General features: G+C 35.5%; 1 protein-coding gene across 3 annotated transcripts in view; it reads right to left on the bottom strand.

Annotated features, from left to right (window-relative positions):
* Positions 1–26535, bottom strand: part of LOC108779959 (PAR-domain protein 1) — a 94025-nt gene that overhangs the window by 24835 nt on the left and 42655 nt on the right. Inside the window, exon 1 of one of the 3 annotated variants that reach the window (XM_018547531.1) lies at positions 15029–15433. The exons of 1 other annotated variant lie outside the window; for it this stretch is intronic. In XM_018547531.1, the coding sequence (XP_018403033.1) occupies positions 15029–15338 (310 nt within the window). In that variant the 5' untranslated portion in view covers positions 15339–15433. Of the gene's footprint in view, positions 1–15028; positions 15434–26535 lie in introns of those variants that run through there. One more of the 3 variants, XM_018547532.1, reaches the window with a different exon arrangement.

Raw genomic sequence — 26535 nt, 5'->3', positions numbered from 1 at the left:
GGGGGGGGGGGGGGGGGGGCAGGCAGCGCCATGTATTGTACACATCGGGCTCCTTTTCTCGCGCACGTGCGCGCACACGCGTCCCCGTGACACACGCGCGGTTTCCGGTATATACGCACGACTCCTACGAACGATGGCGAAGGATGCATGCGGAAGCTACCGGCTGATGAGGGTTACTTTCTGACGGCTATTATTAATCGGGACCTTAAGACACGTGACATAAGTGTCAATAATGGACGCTTTTCTTTTAAACTCCTATACGAATGTCGCGAAGGATGCATGCGAAAACCGCCAGCTGATGCTCTCTGTCGATTCTTATTAATTAAGACACATGGAGGCCGTGTCTGACGATAAGTGTCAATAATGGACGCTTTTAAAAAAAAAAAAAAAAAGTAGTCACATAAGAAACATCGCACCTGATAATTTATTCTAATCATCGTTCGTTTCAACAATTCGTAAATACAATATTACATTCGTTCTTGCAGAATTTAAAATGAATATAATTTCTGCGGAGAAAAGAAAACTGGAATTAATTGTCGATTAACTCATAAAGAATAGACGAGATGAAATTCGACCGATTCGGGGCGGTGGATCTCTGGCATTTATCGCGACTTCGCAGCCCGGAAGCCGACTGAACGATCGCTCGGTTCCCCCGAGGGAAAGTGGCCCGAGCAACTTTCACTTGCTGGCAAGCCAGACCACCGCTTCGCGAATAACGCCACAACAAGAATCCTGAGCATTGTACGGCGGACAGAAAGGGGGCCTGTCGCGACGCAATATTTTTACGCGATTAAATGCGACAGGCAATACGACAGATTTATACCTGCCATGGCAAAATATATAAATATTTATGTAATGATATAAGTTTTTTCAATATTGAAACGTCATTTCTTAATCCTTTTGTAGATATAAATTATTATCGTTGGCGATCACGCACAATCTTTAAAGATACGAGCAACTGTAAATACATAACATGTTTAGAAAACTATATGAGAATGTTTAGATTGTAAATCCATTTTATACGGACAAACAAATGATGAGAATAAAAGATTAGATATGTTGCACGAATTCCTTAGGTTTAGGCATTTAAAGGAAAGCGCACCCATTGTATGTAAATGCTGCTTCTATATCATTTTTAAGAGGTTGCATCTTGCGTAAAACTAATTAAAATAAAAAGAATTCATGTTTATCTTAATTCACCATAAAGACTGTAACGAACGTGGACGCTAAATGTCAATTTGTTGTCAATTAGACCGCGATTGCATCGAGCGAGTTATCGCGAGCTTGTAAAATTTCGTTCCATCGTAAAATGTTTTATGGCTCTTGCAGTTTGTCAAAGTTAAGATCGAACAGATAGTCTACACATATTTTAAATAGAACGACGCTTTTATATGTTATCGCTTGATGAAAATTTGTCCCGAACAAATTTGTCGAAATTGCACGAAGTTAAGTTCTTTAACTCGTAAATGTTTCGCACGAGAATATCTTGAAACGTTGACAGAACTTTTTAATCATTTGTCGAATCCATCGATCTGTACGCGGCGTGTGCCCGCGTACGCCCAGAGAAATCAGATTGTACCAGGATGAAAGAGAAATCCGCGCTCGTAGCGGAACAGGAGGAGGGCACCGTTTATTAAAGAACGAGGAAAAGAGAAAGAGAAGTCGAAAGGAACGGATACAAGCAGGAGGGGGCAAGTCAGGAAGAGAATAACCGTGTCTTTCCTTCTTCTGCTTCTGCTGCTCCCTACTCGCGCGCGCGGCAGAGCGTTTCTTTTTTTTTTTTCCCTTTCTCACGCGTGTAAAACTCGCGGAAACGGGTCTGCTCGATGCGTGTTGTGGCGCATGCATACCGTGTGCAATGCGTAAATATGGCGTGCAACGTGGATCCAGGAAGCAAAAATTGACGCGCTGTCTAATAAGATATACGTCAGAGGGAATAACACGATTTTTCCATTCTAGAGAGCTTCTGAGAATTGTTTAATATAATTGTTTGAATATATTGTTTGATATATCTATATATGTTTCATATATTGACACTCATTTGCTGCAACACAACTCAGAAAACAAAATTCACTGAAAAATTAGTTTTAAATCATTAGAATATATTTCGAAATATTAATTAAGACGCAAATTTAATCAATTTTTAAAAATAGGTTTTTGTTTTTATCCTTTTATGCGATCAAAACTAAAAACAATAGTTTTTTATTCATGCAATTATTGTAGCAAGTGAACGATATATATTTAACATATGTTGTTTGTTCAAATAGCAATACGTATGTAGATTTGATCAAGTTTTCAAATCAAAATTAAAAATGGAAAGTAAAATTTAAATGTATAAATTATATCAATCTCTCACACATACACACACACACACACACACACACACGATTACAAATGATACAAAATTCGTTCATATTGGAATTAACTGAAATTCTAAGAAACAACTGTACAACTGTAATTTTAATAGGTACGCACAATTCGGTTATTTTTTTAAATAATCACATAATTGTCACGCGCGGAAAGATGCTAAGAACGGTTTATTTTAACATGCTGGTAAAGACGATGCGAGGCTCGTTGACTCGAACGAAGTTGACCTAGTCAGAGGCACCCGCTGGCCGTCTAATCTAAAATTAATTCCTAACAGCTGCTGCCGACTAATGCGCGTATATCGCGCATCCATGCTTATTCTACCAGCTTTTATTATTTTCATGCCGTGTCAAGGCCGCATTCCGTTTCTCTCCTGTGGCTTCTCGGTGGCGAGACGAACGAAAAAGTGCGTAAACCGGAAGAAGAGAAAGGAGGAAGTGCTGAATGCGCGCACGCGTGTTAATTATACGAGTCTTATTGCCATGATCGCGATAAGTAATGATTGATTTCGTTTACGAGAAAAACGTAATATTTTCACCCAGTGTCCGACGAAGAATGCACATTTCTACTTCATTCCCACGTTAAAGTTTCTATTTTCACTTCGAACAGAATTTTATGCCATTTTTCTTATAATACAATTATTATTACACTCGAAATATATCTCGAAAGATCCATTAAAAAAAAAATTATATGGCGTAAAGAGTGATAAAAATTGGTTTGCGTAACGTTTGTTGTGCTGATTTATTTTAAATCGAGATTTTCTTATTTTTTTTTTTTATACAAACGAATGAAACTTCGTCGTTCTCTTGCAAATATTTTCTCATCCAGTCGTTGCTGATCGTTCTCGAGATGCATTGTGTCACTCGTAATAATTACCTTTTGCCCGATAATCGACCTCTTATCTTGCCAGGCGCTCCACCAGGATATGCAATTTACTGCGACAATAATTGACAATTATCGCTTCCTTTCCTATACGGACTAGATCGAGGCGATATCGGCGCTCTATAAGGTCAATTTTAATTGATTCGATCCGCCCGTCACGACGCACCTTTAATTGGAGACTCTGTACGAGGTGTTTAATTAAGATATGCCAATTATTTCCTTTCTCCAGACAGGGGTTTTTCTTTCTTCGCTACGACCACCCCTGCGAGCGACAAGCTGGTTCATATTTATATTCATAGAATAAAGAAATTAGTGAATACTTCAGAATAATTGAATCCCCTGATATACACGAAGCTGTGGAAAATTTGTTACCGATAACTTGTTTAAACTGTACTTATGTTTATTTATATAATATAATAATTTCCACGTCAAGATTTCGTTCATAGACCGCTACTTAGAAACAATTTTTTATCACTTACACGGATAGAATAATTTCAGTGAAATATCTAAAAATAGCTAGAGCTGAAAATAATTTTGTTAGCTATCAAAATAATTGTACAGAACGTTCGAACTAATCGCTCGACTATTAAAATTTTTTACTTTATTGTTCACCATGCTTGAGGTTCTTTCTACAAAGTTATTTTATAGATTAACAAAATTATTTTCGTATTGAGCTAAATTTTAAATACTTCAGCAGAATTATTCTTTCTATGTATGAATTGTTCAAACAACGCCATCAAAGTGTACATTAAAATAAGTCTCGGTAGATAATTAAGATGTGTACAGTTCTGGGATTGAGGCAGAAAAAAGGGATTTCACAAGATTGGACCCGTATTCGTTAACGACAGGTCGGCATATCTAACGGCAACAACTTTCTCATCGCTGTGCCGAAAAGTACAAGCCCACGTGCCACTTGGAGAAAGGAGGCCATCCAAATGTCAGCCCTGCGTGGCGGTACCTCGAAATATATCTTACCATGCAGGGTAAAAGTTTTGATGATAACTCATTTTGGTGTAGTCAAACTCTACTAAATTTCACACCGATAGAAACGGGTTTTCTAGGCGAAGCTAAGCCGGAATATTCTAGTAAGCGCGCACGAGTGAAACAATGATCTATATCAACCTGTCTGGCAGAGTAAAACGTACGAATTTATAAAGTCGAAAAAAAAAACGAAACTTGTTTCGCACGATATTTCCTATTCGGTAACGAAAGATTACTTCCAGCTCTTTCCTGCCGCTCCGTATCGCTGGAAAGCGGTGTAAGCAGTTGTGCGCATTTCCTTCATTAATTACCAGACGCGGGTAAATGCGAAAAACGATTAACAGAAGGAAAGATAATAGAGGTCTGGAACGCGGAAAATCATCATTGTGAGCTTCCGCGCTCGATTTTGTAAAATAAATAAATAAAAGAGACTCCCTCCCTTGATAAACGCAATAATGATACTTTTTCCATAAATAAAACGATTAATCGCGTAGCGCTTACATATCGATAATACAATTATATACGATCACGTTTCTCTTTAAAAGGTTTTATATTGCACTTTTTCGATTCGAGTAACGATTGTAACATCCGAAAATTGGAAAGTCTTGGCGTAACCAACACTTTCGGCGACTACACAGTATATCCTCGATTTCGACTGTTCCCAAATGCGGAGACCATGACCATCATTTACATTTCTGGATTCGCCGAGAAATGTAAATGACAGTTTCGCTTTTCATTAATTCAAACGACTTTCGCTTGTCATTAATCGTTTGACGTCACGTTCGATAGAATCATTTTCAAAAATCGTTAGGATTAATTATTATTTTATCGTACTACTATTAACAATTAAATCCAATGATAAGAAGAACGTAATTATGTCAAATAATTTCTATAAGGATTTAGAAGATTCGATTAAAAGACTACGTTAAAAATATAAACTACAGCAAAGCGTTAAATATATTTATATAAAATTCATTTAAAATTAAATAAATAATTGATAATTTTTCTTACTTGTTGTTAAAGATATCTGAAACTCGATTTGCAAAAAAAAAATGTAATTGTTCAATGATATTATACTGAAATATTTCGCAGTTTCTCTAAAAGGCTCTGTCGCATTACAAATTATCTGTCTAGCAGGCTTGATCGGAGTAGGAAGTCGCGTGCCGCGTGACTTTCACTTTCACCGAAATAACGGGGACGCAGGAACGATTGCGTATATCCGCGGGCATATGTCTCATACGAACACGCACGTACGTATGCTTCTCTGACGGTTCGCCTTTCTCTCGTAAACAGCGCGACCCTTTCTTTCTCCCGTTCTTTATTTGTTCCTTTTTCCGGTGCGAAAAGAGAAACTCGTCTTTAAATTACTTTTCGAACACACGATATTGAAGGAAGGAAGGAAGGGTTCGAGAGCTGCCAAGCCCTTTCGCTCATTGCGAGTTTAAGTCGTCTGTTTTTATCAATGTAGAGTCATTTTAATCTCGGTTTAACTTACTTTTCAGCTCTTTTTATTTCTAAGTGTTGGGAAAAGGTAAAAAGTAAATTAAACCGAGATTAAAGTTAATCTATATTGACAAAAATGGACGTAAAAAGTTTAAATCTTTTAAATATAAAGTGTTTCTTTCGTTGAACTTTTATATGTATATTAAGAGAAAGAGAAATTCACTATTCCTTTGAGATATTTTGACGAATAATGTTGGGTCACAGAACAAAAGTTAGTAGCATTACGAACTTTAAAATTCAGACACAGCTGTATAATTTCGTTAAAAGTGAATTTATAAATGTTCATTAAAAGTAAACATTTAAATTTAAAAGAAGGCTTTAAATCATAAAATCTCTACTTTCGAAAGATTATTGTGTTTTTTGACTTTCTATGAATTTGATGATTTTTACCAAATATAACAAACTGTAAAGATACAAATCTATAAATGTGGAAAACTACGAGGATATAATAGAAAATTTTCTTCGCACCTTGTAAGTCTGTCATATGCCAAAAAAAACTTCCCGACTTGTAACGTGAAAGCTTAAATTTCCCATAAAGTAGATTTTCTTACTACTCTAACTTATCGCAGAAATAAAAGAAGCAATTTGATTTTAATTGCTCTGCGTCAAAAAGTATTGTATCGCAATAAACAAAAAACAGATTCTTAAAGGTGAAAATTTGCTTTATCAAATGGTATAATTACTCAATTTTTTAAAAGCAGAAACGTAGACACAATTGTAGTGCTACAAATTTTTGTTCCGATTAAGCTCTATTTCTGAGCACTAGAAAAAAAAGAGTAAATTAAAGTGAATTAAACATTAATCTATATTGTTAAAAATGAACATGCGAAATTATATTCTTATACTTAGGCAATTATACATATATTCTTATGCTTATACATAATAAAATTGAACGACTGACGCATTTCAATTAGTATAAAACATGGTACCATTTCGATGGACGGTCTTTTGTGTTTTAACGTTTTTATCTCGTTTCGACAAAGGTCTATTTAAAGAACGTTTAGATAATAGCGCCTAATGACACGTGCGAGCGTACATACATTATGCACCTGTACGCGTACATATACTCTTGGAAGTGAATTTAACGAATTCGTTCTTCCCTAGCTCGTTTGTCCAGTTCTGACGTATCGGATCGTGGTATCTTCCGGTTCTCGCATAGAAAGAACGCGCACAGCCTGTAATAACGATTAATAGACAGGAGATTAGCAGCAGATTTCCTCTCTTGTCGATTAACGTCATGCGAAAAAAAGAAATATCAAACTAATATGACGACGCAACTCATATATCTGCAATCTCGCGCAAATACATATGTATTCGTCGCAGCACTTTTATTACATTTGATTGGTTTCATATAGTACATTTTATTTTTACCAGATAATGCGGATTGAAAATCTAAATTTACCATTCAAAATTCATGTATCATATCATCAATATGTAATCTATGTAACTTTAAAAACAATGAAAATTAAAGTTCAATTAATTTTTTATCGTTGTTTTCTCGTCAATTATTTTTATTGTATTTTTATATGTTACGATGTAACATATAGGTTTGTTGCAATATGTAAGAGTATTAGCGGCATTAATATTTGTTGAGACCGACACGCGGAATATGCCGCCGTGAAACCTTGGGATACCACACGGTCGAGAATTTATCATTGATTTATGAAGTGCACCAGAACTAGTTTCAGCTCGAGCAGGTTGAACACCGTTTCTATATCGATATCGACCAATGCTACAACGTTCAACGATCACGGTGATATTAGCCCGCTAATGAGATCAAATCCTCCATTAACTATTTCCATATTCATTAAAAAGCAGCACACTCTTATTCTAATTTAATATTCATTCATACGTCGCGTGTGTTTTTGCAGCATTTCGTGGCATTTTATTAATATTTTACATACGCACTCGTGAGCACAAATTAATGTCTAACATAAAATCATATTCACTATTATATGTATAGCATTAAGAAATTATCATTTTCGAATTCTAAAAAATTATTATTTATAGGTATACCAACAAAGATTACTTATTATACATATATATTAATATATCGTGTTATAATAAATCGTACTTATAGTATTTTGTTAACCGTATTTTATTAGGAAATGTAAAAAGGTTTTCGATTAAATTTATAATAATTTTCTAATTACACAACGGTACCGAGAATAGATAAGGGTTTTTTTATTATAAATATCAAGTAATCACAAGATTTTTTGTGACAATCTTATAACGAGTTTAATTCATAATTTACGAAGTTGCAATTGACGTTTCTTATTTATGGAATATAATAAATTTATAAATCGTGCTCTTTTTTTATCTATTTATATAATTTATTTAACTAAATAATTATAAACGCAAACAAATTCATTTATTTATGATAAAGAAACTTCTCCTGTGACATCCAGACTTCTTATGACATTCAAAAGCACAGTCATAACTCATGATGGTTACATTAACACTATCGATAATATTTACCTACAACGAGATCGTTTTTTTAATCGTGATATTTTTTTATTGTCAAACGGAAAGATCCCTCGATCGTTATCATAGGACATTCTTTGATTCCAAGAGGCCGATCACCGTCAAGCTGCCATTTTTTTCTCCCCGTTATAGAGGAGATAATATATCTTCATATCGACCACAGCAGCACAGAACCGGGTGTCTACTTCTATTCTTACGCATCTAAGAAATTTTAAAAGTTTTTTTGACGATTTTGTTTTCGTAATTTATTTTACTATTTATATTGTAATTAGGGATATGAAGGAGTATGCTATTTTTATTTTAAAATTTCCATTTATTCTCATTTATCAGGCATATGACGTGTCTCTAACCGCAAATTAGAAATGATTGAAAAAATAGAGGAGAATAAATGCTTTTTTATTAGAATTATTCAAAACACGAAGTTATGATTTACTTCCTCAAGCTGAAACATGTTCATATGTTGTTATCTCTAAATTTATAGCATAGTAAAGCGACAACATAAAATAGGGAATTAAATTAAAATAGAACTAAGAGTCTATGACAGTCGACGGTACGTAGTTGTATTTTATAGAATAATAAATTAATACACATAAGATTGTCGGCAAAACTTAAGACGAAATCTCTACTATTTTTGTCTTATATATTTTCGCAATTTTAATCGTATGTTTATAATAATACTCTGTTTGCTGAAGGCGATTTAATTTGAGCCGAAACATTTATTTTCAAGAAACACTGAAAAAATATTATATCAACATTTACTTTAATTGAAAGTAATTTTAATTCAGTAAATCTATATCAATGAAACAAAATTTTATTAAAACAAGAATATTACGTATTTATTATTAATAGTGTTATTGAATTAACGAAATTTTATTTTTATTTAATATACTGTTGATATCGTCATTATTTTAGTGTACATATTAATTATTTTATAAAATATAACCGCACTATAGTCTCTTATTCTAGCGCTATTTTAATTAACTTTGCGATTTCAATTTCAAGAGTACTTATTCGTTTTGTAAAACACGGACATCAAACAATTATATATTTTACGACAAAGTTCCACGAGCAATAATAAGAGCCGCTAGCGGAAAGCGCGAAGGTGCCTATTCCTAAGAATGGCACGTGATTACTTTCTCCGACAGCCGCGCGCGGCTGGACATTCGTCGACAACGCCGGCGACGATGACGACGACGACGCAGCGATGAGTACGATGACGACGTAGTCGAGAATCGTGCGCAACGCCAGCTGTCTTCCGGGTTTAAGGCTGAATAGCCAGGTTTCCACGGTGTAGGTTTGCACGATGGAAACAGTCTCGCGATGTTGGCGAGTGCGAGATCGAGCAAACTTTTCCTATACGCGTGACGGCATACGTGAAAATTGCAATCGCGAAATTACAACTTCCCGCTGAGATTTTTGACCGACAGGCTCGATTGAATAAAACTCATAATATAGATTTGAAATCCGTATTTCGGTAAATAATTTAATTAAATAACGCCGGATATATACGGAAATGAAATCAGCGTAATTCGCAAGAGCGCTGAATATATTTTCGTTAGAACGAAATTCATTATTTTTAACGCGAACACGCGCGTTTTTATTTCGATTTATTTCTAGTACAAGTTTTCCACGTGTGTGAAAAAATTAACACTTTTCACACACACACGTACACGCCTCGATAGATTGATTGCATATTACGTTTCAAATGATACCAGCAACCGGGTAACTATGGAAAGGCAATCTTTAACCGTGGCCTTGCGATCTAACCGTCAATACAACCTTGAATGATTGAATAATAACGGGATTTCACGTATTTTGTATGGACGAGCTTAAGTATTCAGATTACAAGATTCATGCGTTTTCGAGTTTCCACGCTGCGATGCAATGTTAATCGATATGTTAATTGATACATTAACGTTATATTTGTTGGAAGTCGACTATACAGAAAAGAATAAGGGAAAAGCTTATCAGTGAGGTCTTGGAGATGGCTCGCTAATCATATCGTCGGTATCGTCTTCTACAAAATAAAAAACCGATTTATGTACTGTCTTTATTATCAACGTTTGATTAACGGAAAGTGCACACGTGCATCGCGATACCAAAATATTATGCATGCCAAACGCATTTTCCAATTATACTCAAAAGATAAATTCACGAGTATTTTACATTTCGATTTTTGTAATGACTCAAAAAAAGTAACAATCTCTTTCTCTTTATATAAATTATATCGAAATACAGGAAATATTAATAATTTTTGGGCGCAATATATTTACATCATAAAAATCTTAAACACGCACAATATTTATTGAATAATATTATTGAAATTTTCTGATTTATTAATCTGAAAAAATATGCAATTCTATATTATATTTTGTTAGCCAATGATTACACTGAAAAAAATGTTTGATTGAATCAATAAAACGTATCAAGAATAGGAGAAATCAAAGAAAATTTCTGTTTACTAGATAATTTCAGATAATTAGAAATTCTCTTTGATGTCACCAAATTCCTATTTTTTATCGGTTTAATTAAAATATTTTTCTCAATGTAAATACTAGCGATGAAATGGTAATTATCAGCTATTTACATGAATTCCCGGAAATTTGAATAACCGAAACGCCACGATTTCGAGATTTTATCGGTAATAAGTACAGTCACGATGCAATAATGAACTTTGAAGTCTTTCGACTTAAATTTCTCGCAGCTGTCGCAATTTTGTTGCACGACCGGCTCAGAAAGAAGTTTGCACAACGCACTTTCTCTGCTCCGCTGAAAAATTATTTGTTATCTCGACACTGACATGTGGCGTCAGTGTAATTATTACCTATCACATAATTAACACTTAACTAATCAGTCCATTGGAGGCCATTTTCGTCCATTCAATTGGAGAACAATAAATTAATAATCAATGAATTCCGAAAAGAAATTGTCCAAATTCTTTATTTAGTATTATAAATAACACGTAGTACTGACGTAATACGATCAATGTAGCATGCAGCTCGACTTACGACTTCGCAAGTGAAACTTACCTGGAAGAAGATAAGAACGATTCGTCAGTTGTTAGCTATTAGTCAGTTAATGTTAAAACGAGTAGGCGTCTGGCTTTCGCTACGTCGCGGCGTCGCGATGATTTGTTTCGATTCGGTTACGTAATGATGAGCAGGGAAATTCAATTCAATAATATAATTCAATAAATAAATGTGTATTTCTATATGTAAACGTCTCTAAATAATTCAAGGATTTAATTAATAAATAATGTTTGTTGTATGCCCAGGATCAATTTTGAAGGATCGCAATGAGTAAGTAATGGAGTAATCCACGAATAATCGTTTCTGACGATCGCAATGTCGTCCGGCGAAATCGGATTTCGCGCATCGACTTCTTTAAAAGGCGTAGCACGTGGACTGCACTCGTGCTCCGAATGCAGTCCGTACAACGTGCGTGTATTATTGTCGAATGGTATATTTATATCAGCGCATTAAAAAAAATGTTTCACATGTACACGTATATTTACGTACACGTTACACTTTGTAGTTTCACCTGTTTGATCGGGATACGCTTTTGAACGATACGCGTGCTCATGCGAGCAACAGTACAGAGACTTCGTGCACAGGATCTTATACAATGTGCCTGTTAAGGAAAATGTGAGCACTTTCTCGCGAGTGTGACTTATGCCCGTTTCTACCAATGCACGGATTAACTTTAATCTCACAGTTCAACTTATACTTTTGATTTGTTTTTATGTAACTTTAAGAATTAGACAAAAATGAAGAGTGAGTTAAAAAAAAAAACCGAGATTAAAATTAATCTATGTTGATAGAAAATTAGAAATGGATGTTAGACGATTTATGAATGCGTTTTATAAATAGTATGTACTTATGTACGTAAGATATTATCCCGGTTTTCTGTTGCGTGATCTTCTACAAATATCTTTTGTATATAACAAATATCTTTCCATTTTTTTTTTTAAATTGCAAAAGATTTTTAAAGCGGAATTCCAATGAGAGCACTATCAAGGTCAAGAACAAGATATCTTGAGGTCGTAGGTCGGCGCACGAGTTAACTCGAAAACTCCGCTCGTATAATCGAAGATGCGGTTCAATATCAACAAGATTGCCGGCTTTACGTCACGGCTTAATCAATTTCTCTGATAATAATTTCTATGTAATCAATTCAAGCATCTAAAATTCTAAGAGACATGTTAATATTCATATTGTGCGTGAACCAGATAAATCGATAATGATTCATAAGGGTAATTTATCGATCAGAAAAACAGATTTTACGTAAAATCATGCTTGAAATAATAGTTGCGAAGAATGTCACGAAAATTCTTATTTCACATAAAAATTGCTTTTCCGTTAATCGCAAAATAATTTTGTATTTAAATGAAAATCTACAATTATCTTTATAAATTATAAATATTTGATACAGAATAATTCTGAACCGTTTTAGTTTACGAAGGATATCTCTCTCTCTCTCTCTCTCTCTCTCTCTCGCTCTCTCTTTCTGCACGTTGCTAATTTGCACGAAGTGCAAAATCGTGTTCACATTTATATTATAAACATTTTCTACTCTGTGTTTTAAAAATATCCTTCAAGTGTCTCCCTTATGAGGCATTTTATAGACTTTAGATAACAAAATGTGATTAGCGAATTTCGTAAAAAGGATAATTTCGAAGTACGAATTTGACACTATTACAATAACATGACGTTAACAATATAATGTTATATGCTTTAGGACTAGGTGAGGCTAGACTAACCCATCCTTCGCATTGTGCATTCGCAAATGCGATTCTAATCTATTGTACTCGATAACAATATCGCGGACACGAGTAGCGCTACTCCGACAAGCGTATAGTCAGAGGCTATATCGGTCATTAATTTGTGAACACAAATCGACAGTTTTAAACTGAAACTTGGAAAAAACTGAAACGTTGAAAAAATAATCTGCAAGAAATCGATTTAAATCAACTTTATATGAATATTGATATAGTCATATATTATAATATATAATATTCCTTTTAAGAATATTGATTTACATCAAACAAATTACATGTATTTAAAAAAACTATATGTTAGAAAAATGTTTTTAAAAAATCGTAAACAAATATAACATTTCCTGATGCCATTAAAATTTAGCATGTGCTTTGCTAAATGTCAAGTTTTTTTTTACGTATGTTTATGTTCAATAGTAAATTAAGATGAACAATTTTTGATCAAAATATGTAAACTCGCATTTTAATAACACGTGAAATGTAATATATTCTCTTATATTTATCAAGATTAAAGAATTTTTATTATCAAGTAATAATACAATCAATTTTTATTATATATTCATAGAAAGAACGGACAATTCTTTTAGTATCAAAATTTTTGATTATTGAGTAAATATTAGATATTATTACGCACAATGAATTTTCAACAAATATTTTTGTTAAATATTCGTTAAAGTGCACGGCAAATATTTACTATTTTAAAATAGACGGCAAACATTTTGCTATTTTATCTTTTTTTACCGAGTATAAGTATCTGATTCGTTTGTGCAAGTAAATTTGTTATGCTTGCCTTTTACAATAATAATGGATATGAGAACTGAATATAAAAAATAGGATGGAGAACAGAGAATAGAACACACGGTTCGTTCTAATTTGACGCTGGTACGACTTGAGAGCGTATGCAAATAAACAATAATAGTTTCTCCACGGAAATTTTCTACTTGTACGACAAAAGGAGATAAATAGATGAGAAAGAGAGAGAAAGAGAAGAAACGCGAGCGCGAGCAGGAGCGAACTGAGGACGTGGGAGGATGCAAATGCGAAGAGCCTTGAGTCGAATCCGCTGTAACTAGGATAGGTACATAGATGAATTCACACGTTTACATACATGGAGACGGATGATTCATTCACGCTCCATGTTCGATTAATCCGACCCGCCTAGTTAACAGATATGTTTCGCGATAAACGATGCAGGTAAAAGACGCTTCTCGATGACATTCGCGGTGACAGTCATTACAACGACTACACTTTGTTGCATCATGCATTATTTTAGCTAGAAATTAAAATAGCAGTTAAGCACTTGAATATATATATTTTTATTTTAATTCCCATTATTGAGCAACGATTTTTTCAATCGTAATAAATTTTTTATGTGTTGCATCATATATTATATTTAAAGAAATTAAATGTACGCGCGCGAGTATAATGTATATTTTTATTTCAATTTTATTATCGAGCATATTCATTTTCTCAAACCGTAAATTTCTTTCTATACTTCCATCTCTTCCGTCTGTCGTAAAATCTTTTGTAAAAAGAAAGATTTAAAACTTGGAAATCGATCTTTTTTTTAAACGTACCGCCATACGCGTCTTTTGGCATGAAATTTTCTATTGATATATTGTGCTATTTACATGTATACATTGTGAACAAACGCACGCGAATTCCGCGTTAATACGCTGATCGTCGTGCAGTAGTCGCAGATCGAATGTAGGCTGGCTAACGTAAGCAACAGGTGGGCGTTTCTACTGAACGACGACTTCTCCCTTCTCCATCGCCGCTACCTCTGTAGCCGATTTTCCAAGCGATAATACCGTGACATTACACGTAGCTTGATTCATAATCATTAACTATATGAAAAACCATTTTTAATTTTCACTCACGCAGTCAGCGAAATAAAATCTTTCGCTGTGTGCGAAAAAAAGAATAGGTGTGCGTCGATGAATTTTTATCGATCTAAAGTTTCCGTTTGCGGAGAGACCGGCGCGGTGTCTCCGTCTAAATATCTGTCTGTTCCAACTTTGTGATATGCGTGCCTACCGTTCATGTAAACATGATGCTGCCTCCACAAGTGCTGGTACTGGGACCACCTGGAACTCGTGCTGTCTTCGTGGATGGGCGGTAGCGGCGGGTGCACTTGGTGGCCGTGGGAGGTCGGCGGCAGGGGTGGTGGCGGTGGTTGTTGGGATTGCGGCTGCTGATGAGCCGGCGCGACTACGATGTGCGGATGCTGCGGCGGCTGCACCGGCTGCTGCTGATGCTGGGGCTGAGGATGGTGCGCCTGGGTGTGCAGCACCCCAGCTGGTACCGGCGGTGGCGCCAATTGCTGATACTCCATAGCGCAGCTCATCCGATTATCTCACGCGCGCATTTAATTACCCTCGCGGTGTCTCACGCGGTATATCCCCCAGCCCCCCCGCCCCCGGAATGTCCAACGCGGTTAAACGACAAGTCCTCCGAGGTTTCCTTTCACTTACAACGGGACGGACGACGCGCTCGCATCCGTGCGACAGCAGGGATGTTCGCGACGTAACGCGCGGTGTTCCTGGATGGAAGGGAATTAACTTGGATCTGTATTCGCGGGTTTTATTGTTCACCGAGGCTGTCCGCCCGTTATCGAATTGATTCGGCTCCAGAAGCGAAGCGCGTCGTGGCGGACATACGATTATTTCGGATTATGCCGAAGACGAGAACACCTCCGTGCGGGAAATGCTCGTGGAGTCTATCCTATGAATCAGCTGCGGAATTTTCCGCAATCGGTCGTTTAAAGTTCCGCTCGATCTAATTATCCCGGCGAGTTCTCGAAGCGGATCGCTGTCTCTGCGAGCACGTGATCGCTGTTAATCTTCACCCGTCAGCGAGCTTGATTGAAGCTCCGATTAGTCCACTCACAACAGGCCCGATACGATCATGATTCACTATGAGAAAATCCAATATCCAGGGAATAAAAAGAAAGGCACTTTCGCGAGCTGTCGGACTCAGTTGCGTTCGCGAGCTCGCGAGGTGACCACGCAACAGGGTCCACGCTGCGGAGGGCACTGCTCCGATTCACGAACCACAAGGGATCCCAGACTCGAAGTAGGTTCAGTGCACGATTAAACCGCGAGCTCTGAGAGTAGCACAGTGTCGACTGTCAAAATCGCCTCTCGTCAGCGTCTATCCGTCGGCGTCGTATGCCGATTGGAGCACCATCGTTGCCGGAAGCGGCGCTCCTATTGGTCCCACTCCATACCCGGCGAGAGGGGGCAGGGCACGGACGATGTGCCTCAACGTCGTCCTGGAGGTGAGCGTAGAGAGACAGCACGAGGAAGGACGGAGCGAGGAAGACGGAGGAACGCGGGCGTCCGCAGTCAGAGGCAAAGACGGAGGGAGCGAGAGAGACAGAGGGTGGGTACAGAAAGGGAGAGGGAGAAAGAGAGAGGAAGAGGTTGGAGAGAGAGAGAGAGAGGGAAAGAGAAACTCTCGCGTGCGTGTCTCAAACGTGTGGCGTCCGGAAAGACACTGAGTCGCAAGCGCCACGCCGTTCGAGAGGCTCTTTCCCTCTTTGTCGTACTCGCCGATACTCCGTCTCATTCTCCACCGCCCCAACATCCGCTTTTTCCCGCCCCCACCTCCCACTATACATCTGAAACCTGACCCCACTCGTCGTGCAAAAGCGCGAGCGCGCACACACCCGCCGGTTTCTTCCTTCTTCGCTTCGCCGACGACGACGACGTCGTCTCTCTTTCCTATACGAGCCAGCCAGCGAGCGAGCACCACCGGCTTTATCGACGTCCCTGTCTAGTTTCTAGGATCCGGATCTAGGCCTCTCTTCCTCCCGCTTGGTGAACGCCACCGTCGTAGTCCTCTGGTCTACCTGCCCTGGCCCGCTCGCCTGTGCGCTCCGGCTGATCGAGTCGCACTTTTTCACTTGTCCTGTCTGTGGCTTGCCTTCCGTCTCTACTTACTTTATCGCCTCTCTCGATACCTGGCTCTCCGCAGACTCTCAGACGCTGAAGAACAACATGGGAGCTTTTATTCACGACTTCGAGCTGCTATACGCTTCGAACACTTTAACGAATTTAATTTTCACGCTCCGGTCCATTTTTAAATATATAGATCGACTTCTTTATCCAGTCTTATTCCTTCGATCTTGAGGTTCTCGAGCTGCGAGACGTTACTTAGAAAGACGAGACGTTCGTATATATCTTTAAACGCATGATTATTCATCAGCGAACAAACATCGATCTTGCCTTTAAAGTTTTAGCGTCATCCTCGTCTGCATCGCGTACGGTAGAAGAGGAAGCTGTACCCCCTCCAAGTAAATGCACCTCTCTCTATACCAGACTGAAACGCTATCTCCTCGTCTCGCCTCGACTGTGGTATTTTGCCACTTTCGATTTTACTTAGCGAAGGAGCGCAGGAGCGCTCCGTTAATTTCACAGATCGGTCAATTAAAATATATTTCGAAAAGTATGTCACTCTATAGATACATAACGAGGTCGACCGACTCACTTTTTGATTTTCGCCAACTGCTCGTTTTACTTTTTATGCATTTTAATGCTTATAAAAATAGAAACTCCTGATTTTCGGATTAAATTAAGCCTAAATCGTTTAATACGTGGAGAGAACGTGTTTCTTGTTGAAGTATTTAAAAAAAAATTTGGAAATAATTTTTTTGTAGCATAAATATGTAAGATGCTAATTGTATAAGATAAATATGCAGGATGCTAAATATATAAGAAACTAATTGCTAGAAGACTTTTTGCAACATTATCATCAATGCTTAACCGTTCTACATAATTACTTCGATATGATACAAAAAGTTATTAATTATTTTTAAATTATTATATTTATGTTATTATTATTTATGTTATGATGTTATTAAGTAGATAATCTATAGAGTTAATAACCTTGCGGATTACTTTGAATGATGCAACAAAGTGAGTTCTGTACTTGAATCTGAAATATCTTGAGGATATATTTCATGATCAAGCTACGAAAGAATTTTTTTCAATTCTAATAATAGTAATCACGTTAATAAATTTAATGTTGCGAACGCAGGACAAAGATGTTCCGTGGCGGCCATTATAACTCGCGAAAGCGTGTCTCGCTTTGGGTCAGGGCCATCAGGGTCGGGCATCCGTGGGCAGGATCCAAAAAGAATCCCGCTATCTCTGTTCTACCTCCGATCAACGCGGAAGCATCGGCAGTTAGAGTTGTAGTTGAGTGTAATTTAGTAAACGACGACGATGAAAGAAGAGAATTTTAACAAGAAAAAGAAGATTGAAAAATGAAAAAAAAAAAGAGAACACCATAAAATTGAGGGTGCTCTCGTAAATATAATTGCAACATATATTTATTTATCGATGTAAAAAATTCGTAAAACTTCCTTTAAGAAACTCCGTTAGGAAGTCACAAAGAATAGTTTCACGTAGTGAATACTTTCTAGTTTCTATTAAACAATTTTTTGGAATAATCTTTTCAATACTGTATTTTAAGTTACTTGGAGGAAACGTGAGAATTATAATTGTAAATGTCGAAATACAATCACTTTCCAGTTCTTATATCCGTTTTAAGTAAAGTTTATGTTTATCAGTCAATCATACCGATCGCGGTTATTCTTCTTTCATCGTGACGATCGTACGCCACGAGCGGAGAAAAAAGAGAGTGCGGGAGGGCCCGACATAAGTTACGTAGTGAAGGCATGAGGTTCTGAATCACCAGAACCGGTCCGGTAGACGCGATGCCTGTTGTGCGAACGCGGAAACCACGAGAGACCGGCGGACTCTCGCGAGTCACGGAAGGATTCCTTTCTCCTCTTCGCTTACCGTACTTCTTTTTATACCTCTTGCTTCGTTTTTAGTTCCCTCATTCTTTCTCTTCTCTCCTTTTGCCCCCTTTTTATCTTTATTTTACTTTATAGAGATTCGTGAGACACTTATTTGGTACTTTCTGACAAAATTTTTTTATTCAATTGCACATTAGTACAATTTTTTCTACTTGTTTTAAATTTTGTTGGAGCAGAAAGACAGAAAGGAAAAAAATTTGTATTTACGTCGACAATTTTAAACTGCAATTTTAAATTTTATTAAGCAATAAGTCAAACTTTATCGCAGAGCTTAATTAAATTAAACATTTTTTTATTTTTAATCAAAGTATTGTAGTTTTATCAACAATTAATAAATTACTAAATTTGATAATTTATTGTTCCTTTACTTTCTCTTTAAATTTAAAAAATATCTTTATTGTTATTTGCATGCAGAGATCTTAATGCGAGCAAAGACACCGCAGCTTTCTGGCGGTCGGGAAAGGTCGGTCGGGAACTGAAACGAGTATCGAGCAACCTGTTGATTCTGGACCCTTTCACTCCCATCTCAGATTTGTGCTAGGAGGAGGCAGATGATGCCATTGATTTATCGCAATATAACCTGGTATTTCATAATGTCCGTATATGTTGTTTTGTAAAAATATTATCTTTTCAATTTTCTCGAATCGATCACAGTGAAATTTTTAGTCATCGATGCTCAATAACAGGATGCTCAGTAAGAAATTACAGAACCCAATCGATTCCGGCAATTTTCAGTCCGAATCTCGACAGCCGCCGGTTTCACAATCTGGTTGAAGCAACGTTTCGCGGATCAGATCAAAATGTCGGAACCGGTCGCTTTAGGACCGGGCCAGACGTGAAAACGAAACTTTCGGCGACTTACTTTCTCCTAGGCATGCATTCTCTCCGCCTCGTTATTGCTGAATCGGGTATGGATTTGCCTTCCAGAGGATGGACGCCTCTTTCCGTGTGAATACAGTTAATAATTCAACTGCTAAAAGCGGAACGCGTGAAAAAACGCGTTCTTTCTTCGAGTTTCGTTCACCGATTTACTTTATTCATTGCCGTTGTAACACGCAATCAATTAATCTTTCAACAGCACAATAGAATACGCTAACACGTACAGAAAGAACGATTTTGCTGTAAGATCTAAAATTAATTTTGTTTCCATGTAACCATCCAAATATAATAATTATGTTGGAGATTCAAACTGGTTACTAGAATTAAGTTTTTGCAGCATTACTTATTATCTTTCACTAATTTTACTTCATAATTATAATATAAATTAATTATTTGAATAGGCTAACAAAATTATTGCATACAGGATTTTTTAATCTGTTTATATCAAAAAGGGTCTTCAAGTGTACCGCAACAATTTTAAAGAAAATAAGAAGCAAAAAATTTAGAAATAAATAAAAAAAAGTAAATAAGGCACAAAGTAAGAAATAATTTAAAAATTATAAAAATTATTTAATTTTTATTGTGTTTATTCTCATTTTAACCAATACGATATATTATTACATTGCAACAAAATCACACTTAAAAAACAACAAAACAAAACTTTGCTGTTTATTTGCGAATGTCGTGTTAGCAGTATCTGATAAAGACTGAGCACTGAAGCGTGTGTGCACTTAATGATATACTTCTACAAATTTGACTTGTTATTTGATGTGCGGTGAATTAAAAAAAAGTTGAAAAACGCTGCACTAATGGTCATTTAATATCACTACTATTTAAACTGATGACGATCACGAAACGCGACACAAAAAGTGCTCAATATTCTTGCATTTAACAAATTAAATATGTCCGATCAAATAATTTCGAAGTTTTTGCCATATAAGAAAACCCTCTTATAAACATGCATCGATAAATACATATAAATTATATCAGCCTTATATAAATTTGCCGTCGCGTTAACGTCACAACTGCACCGTAAGTATGTTTCCCTATATTCACGTTTTTGCTTTCGCTATTCGAATAATTTATTTCGCTTAGCCTTGTGAACATTTTTGCAATTCTAGTTCCATAAAGTTAAGAAAAGTTTAAAAAAACATATTAATTATTACCTTTTTACACCTTACCTTACCTAAGAATGAGCACGAGTCAACAATTTTTTAAGCATCGTTGCCTTAAGTTTTTTTTTTTTGATCAAGCGCGTGCTCCATTTTTACTAATTAAAAATAAATTTGATCATTAGATGAAACTTATCTTGTTTTAACCACTATTTTTTCATTATTATTACGTAAACTGTGTAAGTATTTCATGATTTTCCTAATTAAAAAGCAGAGAAAAATTATATGTGATATATTTATTTACAAATATTTAAAGAGTGGTGTTAATTATTTGCATATCATATAAAGAATAATGCAAAAAAAATATCTCTTTAAGTTTATAAATAACTTAAATTAAATTTAATAAATAAATAAAATTATTATTTATTAAAACATGTAGTGAGAAGGCTATTATTTATTATTTTTAAACTTAATCTTTTTTGATGATTTTCAGAAATAAATCTTTCTATAAATATGAAAAAAAGAATATTTTTAACAAAGTTTTACTTGCAATACGATTAACGTTCAAGTTGCAAATCTCTTAATTAAGAAGTCTTATCCGGAATTAAAATATGAATGATCTTCTGTCATATATATCGCCTCTTATAGATAAAAGGCACTCGTCACCTAATAATAGCAGTATCTAAGCATTCAAGTAACACTTATCAATTTATTTTTTCTCTTTTAATGGTGAATAATTACAGAGCAATGCCGCGCCGCGCCGCATTACCGTTGTAACTGGAAGTACACTTTGCCAACTAGGCAACGTTCTTACTTTCATTTTAAGATACTTGAAAAATTCACAATTTATACAAACGCCATATATGATTATTCGTAAAAGAAATTCAGTTAAAATGATATCAACGTAATTAATCATACTTATAATCACATAGATAGTATCTCCATTGCATACTATATTTGCATTCATAATCATTCAAGAATTTATTTTTCTCTCTCCTTCGTCGTTTTCTGTCACCTCCATGTGTACCGTTCAATTTGCGTATATCGCTTGTATAACGGAATCTGGATTAGATAATCCTTTTAAGAGTGTTGCAACGAAATCGGCCCTTACAAATTCACGAGGAACGAGAACCGAGAAGTTCGCGTACGGACGCTTGCGGTACAAATCATGAACCTGGAAGCGGCAGCGCGTTTACTAATTATTACCTTTCGGTAAATACCGTTTGCGGGACTTTCGTTCGCAACCTTTCGCGGATGCAACGTACATGACGGGGACCCGAATGGATCCTGGCAATAACTTTGCATCCGCCCGACACAAACTTCCAACTGCCGACCGCATGTATACATAATAAGTCAGCACGTACTTATTATCGCTCGAATTGATTGCCGGTATGCGAGATGTGGCCGATGCAGCATCCGCTACAAAAATGGATGAACACATTTCAATGTGTGTAGTACAGTGTCATTTTACATAGAAAACCAATCACATACATATACTGGTTCACTTTTTACACAGACTTTTAATACTTGTCCAGTAAAATTTTAATATTTCAGCAACATCATTGTTCCCCGCGTGTATCAAAATTTAGAATCACATCTGTATTTAGAATATATATATAAAGATCTGTTCAGTTAACTTCATTCGTGAAATTTTGGAAGCACGTTAACAGCGCGATATCGAGAACGCATACTCTCGAATTCCTATATCTCGTATTGTATGAAAGAGATAAGTATTATCGAGTATATTCGATATACCGAGATTTCTTATAATTAATTTGCTGCAGTCTATCTGGAAAAAAAATTAATTCAATTATGGCTATCGGTTTCGTCAACGATTCACACACGTGGCGCGTTCAAGCAACGTCTGATTATTTAAACCGTTCGGTTTTTTATCGTTTTATTTACTAATCTCTCCAATAAGTCCCGGGCACGTGCTCTCAGTACATCGTCGTCTTCAGGAAGCGCAGCAGGCGCGTTGAAATTACACGTGTAGCTTTTATAATCTTTTTGACATAAATATTCTACGCGACACCGCTAACATCTGCTTGTCAGCTGTTAATTGAGCCGAGCTCCAAGCCGTTAGATCAAAGAAGGTTCAAACACACTCGTAAGATTCTATATGACGCCGAAATAGATCGCGCAATTGCAGAAGCCGCGTATTTAATATAATAATTTATTGGAATTCCGATTGACACGACATTGACAAACGCTGATAACCTATTGGCATGACAAGCTTTTGTTAATTAATAACGCATGAATAAATATATTAACGTTAAGTAAGAATTTATAAATATCAGGACGATTTTTTTCCATACCTTTATGAATATTCATCACAAAGGTATTTTGATCACGGACAAGAACGTAAGGTATTTTATGCAATCAGGGTAAATGTTAAGGGAAAAACGACAGAATGCAAAGTAGCTGAGTTAAGGCCGTCTTGATTAATTATATGTTTCAATAATTATATTGATGACGATTTTGAAATTATCCATACTTAGTAGTGTAAGAAAGATTGACGAAGAAACTTGCGAGTTTGTGCAAGAATGTCTTACAAAAAAATCTTTAGATCGACCAATTATTTAAAATGAATTTTTAAATTTACATAATTTTTCTAAAAAGAAAAAATGTTATACGTCAAAGGCAAACGTCATTTGAAATAGTCTGCATTTAATTCATTTTCGTTGAAAGTCACAATATACGTATTTAACTCGTTCTTCACAACGATACTTAATTATTTAATGTTAATTATCTGCAGTAATCGCTGCTCAATAATCGCAAATGGTCAGTTAAAATAGTTAACGCACGAAGTACCGTGATAATCTGGGAACGATACGACTATCCACGCACGGAAATAGATATTTGTGAAATAGTACATTGTTTTTTTCTCCATCGAGTCAGTATGAATGTGTTGTCTCGTTGTTTACGTGTCATCGGCATGGATATCATTAAAACCCATTATTAAATGCAGGGGCGTCGACTTGAGATTTCACCATGCGTGGAGGTAGAAGTTGGCGTGGGCGAGGTGACAACCAAGAAAAAGGTCCTCGCAAAATGTGTACACAAATCGCTGTAAGGAATTATTACTTTTTTGTTAATGGAGTTGTTGTCACTTTCCTACTTTTTTCAAACATATGGTATACCAATATGCAGTTGCAACACTTTTATTTTTCCTGCTTATAAATTCGTCCATTACAGCGTCTACAGATTTTGCACAACATCCGAATGAATATATGCAGCACAGCCGTACTACATATTTAACAATAGTTTTAAATCTCCTTCTTTTTCTTCATGTGCCTTATCCGGTCCCCCGGACGTTGACCATGATTTCCTCGCCATAGTGATATCCTGGGAATTAAATAAACCGAAGTGGTTTCCCGTTGCCTTCTTCGGTATACTTTCATATAGAGATCCTACAGTTTAACGCCTGATCTGAACGGCGCTGGTGATTATAGATCTCTTAATCACTAGATGAAGCGATTTTTCGATTCCTTACACGCGAAAAATCGGCGCAGGTGGGATTGTGAACTCGGATTTATAGATCGATATACAAAATCGATTTTGTCGATAGATAAAATTTCCTAAGAAAAAGATCTTTCCGCAGTACAGGATGTTGCACAATTTGTAAGCAGGAGTTCTATCATTTTTGTGTGTATTTTAACTCAATTTTTCTCACATCTTTTAAAATGTTTACGACATCTTTTACATTTTTTATCTCTATTTTCTGAGCACTAGTAAAATACCGATCGAGTTGTAAACATACGACTTTAGTTTAATCAACTGTCATTTTTGATAAAATATTAAATAGTAAATTATTTCATCGAGAAATAATTTTTATATTCTTCGGATTTCGAGTGTGGAGTACTTCATATTAACCACACTATAATCGACGCCCATGATTAAAATGCATCTCCGCCCGAATTTGGCCGTAATCATTGCGAGACAAACTCCGCGAAGAAAAGATACGAGCATCAACGTCGACACGCGATATTAATCTTTCATAGATATGCAGAATGAACTGTCCTAAGATTACACAATTTTATACGCTCGTAAATTTTTTGGACCAAAGACCACCGCGTATATATGAGATAGTTTATCAATTAAAAATATAATAAAAGTATCGGTACACCCCCTTCCATAAAAAAATTTTCTTTATAATTTTGTATTAAAAAGATTTTGCAATCATTCTAAGATTTTAAATCAAATTTTTGAACGCTTCTTTGAAATGGAAAGCTTCCCTCGAATTCTCGAGACAAATACTTGAGTACAAACTATAAAATTAATATCGCACTTTAATTAACATAAAATGATTCTACATTTCTTTATCTCATAAATTACGTAGTAATACAATGAAAAATGAAAACATTACACGTCTTCAGTCGATCTTTGATGCGCGAAACTGTAATCCCATTAACTTAATTCGATCGCTAATTATCTTTTCCAGAATAAACGCTTCATTCTGCGGAATAAAATATGAAATCGTGATTATGGCAGTTAATTGTGATTAATATAAACATCGAACTGCGATTATAATTAAAAGATAAAGATTGATGTAACATATACGTCATAGTAAGAAATTAAAATAATATTTCAGAATTTAAGTATATAATTTTATTTAAAAAATTTTGTCGAAACGTTTTTTCAATTAGTATTTTAAAAAATAACGCAAATACACTACACGATCGATAACTAATCAATCAGCCAACAATAGAAAGATTATTATCAAAAGTCAGATATTCCTATCATAGATAAAATAGATGAATAACGAAGACACGTTTATATATATCATAATTATGATTAATCTCAACTCGAATTGCTATGACGCGAACACGTGTAAGGCAGGCTATTAAAAATTGTTAAAATCATGGCAATAAGAACTACAATAATAAAATAATAAAACGATAAAACTGTCTGGATAAAACATGGTTTATTTCCGAAGAATAATTATATATTCACAATACGTTAAATTATATTACATATATCTATTAAATAAATATCATCATTAATATGTATCAAAGTTCTAAAATTAGTATATGTAACATACATATTAAAAATGTATTATGGAATTTTTTAATGAAAAAATGAAAACTAAATGAAAAAAATTATGAAAAAACTTAAAGATTTTTCTGTACTGTGTGTGAAAAAGTAATATTTATATTATGACGGCAATTTAGAACTTAAATTAAAAATTATTTAATAAGAAGTAAACATGTTTTTAAAAAATAATTAAGATAAAATGTAAGAAAGTTGAAACTACGAAGTTATGTTGTTAAATATAAGTATTAATCTTATAATCTTTGATATATGACATTCATTTTCAATATAACACAAGTTTTCAATTCTAATCCACCTATTGCAATACATTATATGAACATTTAATACATTATATAAACTTTGACAAAAAGTAAAAGCAATGAGAGAAAATAATTTCTGATTTTATTTATTCGATTTTTATTCGTTAAATATTGAAGACAATTTCGAATGATTTAGAAACAAAACCATTATGGTACATTATTCATTTCTTAGAACGCGACTTGAAAATGGTATAAATAAATGAGGATAAATAACATTTTAGAGGTACGCATGAAGTTTTTTTTGCTTTCCGTAACTATCGTAACATGAGTAGGTATGAAGACACGACAGGATATGATGTCACAAGGCCGGGCGACTCTTCACGTATCTACCGTCTCTCTCCCACCCTTAGTGTTCATGTTCTCGCGAAATATCGC

This window comes from Cyphomyrmex costatus, unplaced genomic scaffold, assembly GCF_001594065.2.
Source record: "Cyphomyrmex costatus isolate MS0001 unplaced genomic scaffold, Ccosl1.0 scaffold649, whole genome shotgun sequence".
Lineage (NCBI taxonomy): Eukaryota > Metazoa > Arthropoda > Insecta > Hymenoptera > Formicidae > Cyphomyrmex > Cyphomyrmex costatus.
The sequence above is the reverse complement of the archived record's forward strand: the minus strand, read 5'-3'. Positions and strand labels throughout refer to the sequence as shown.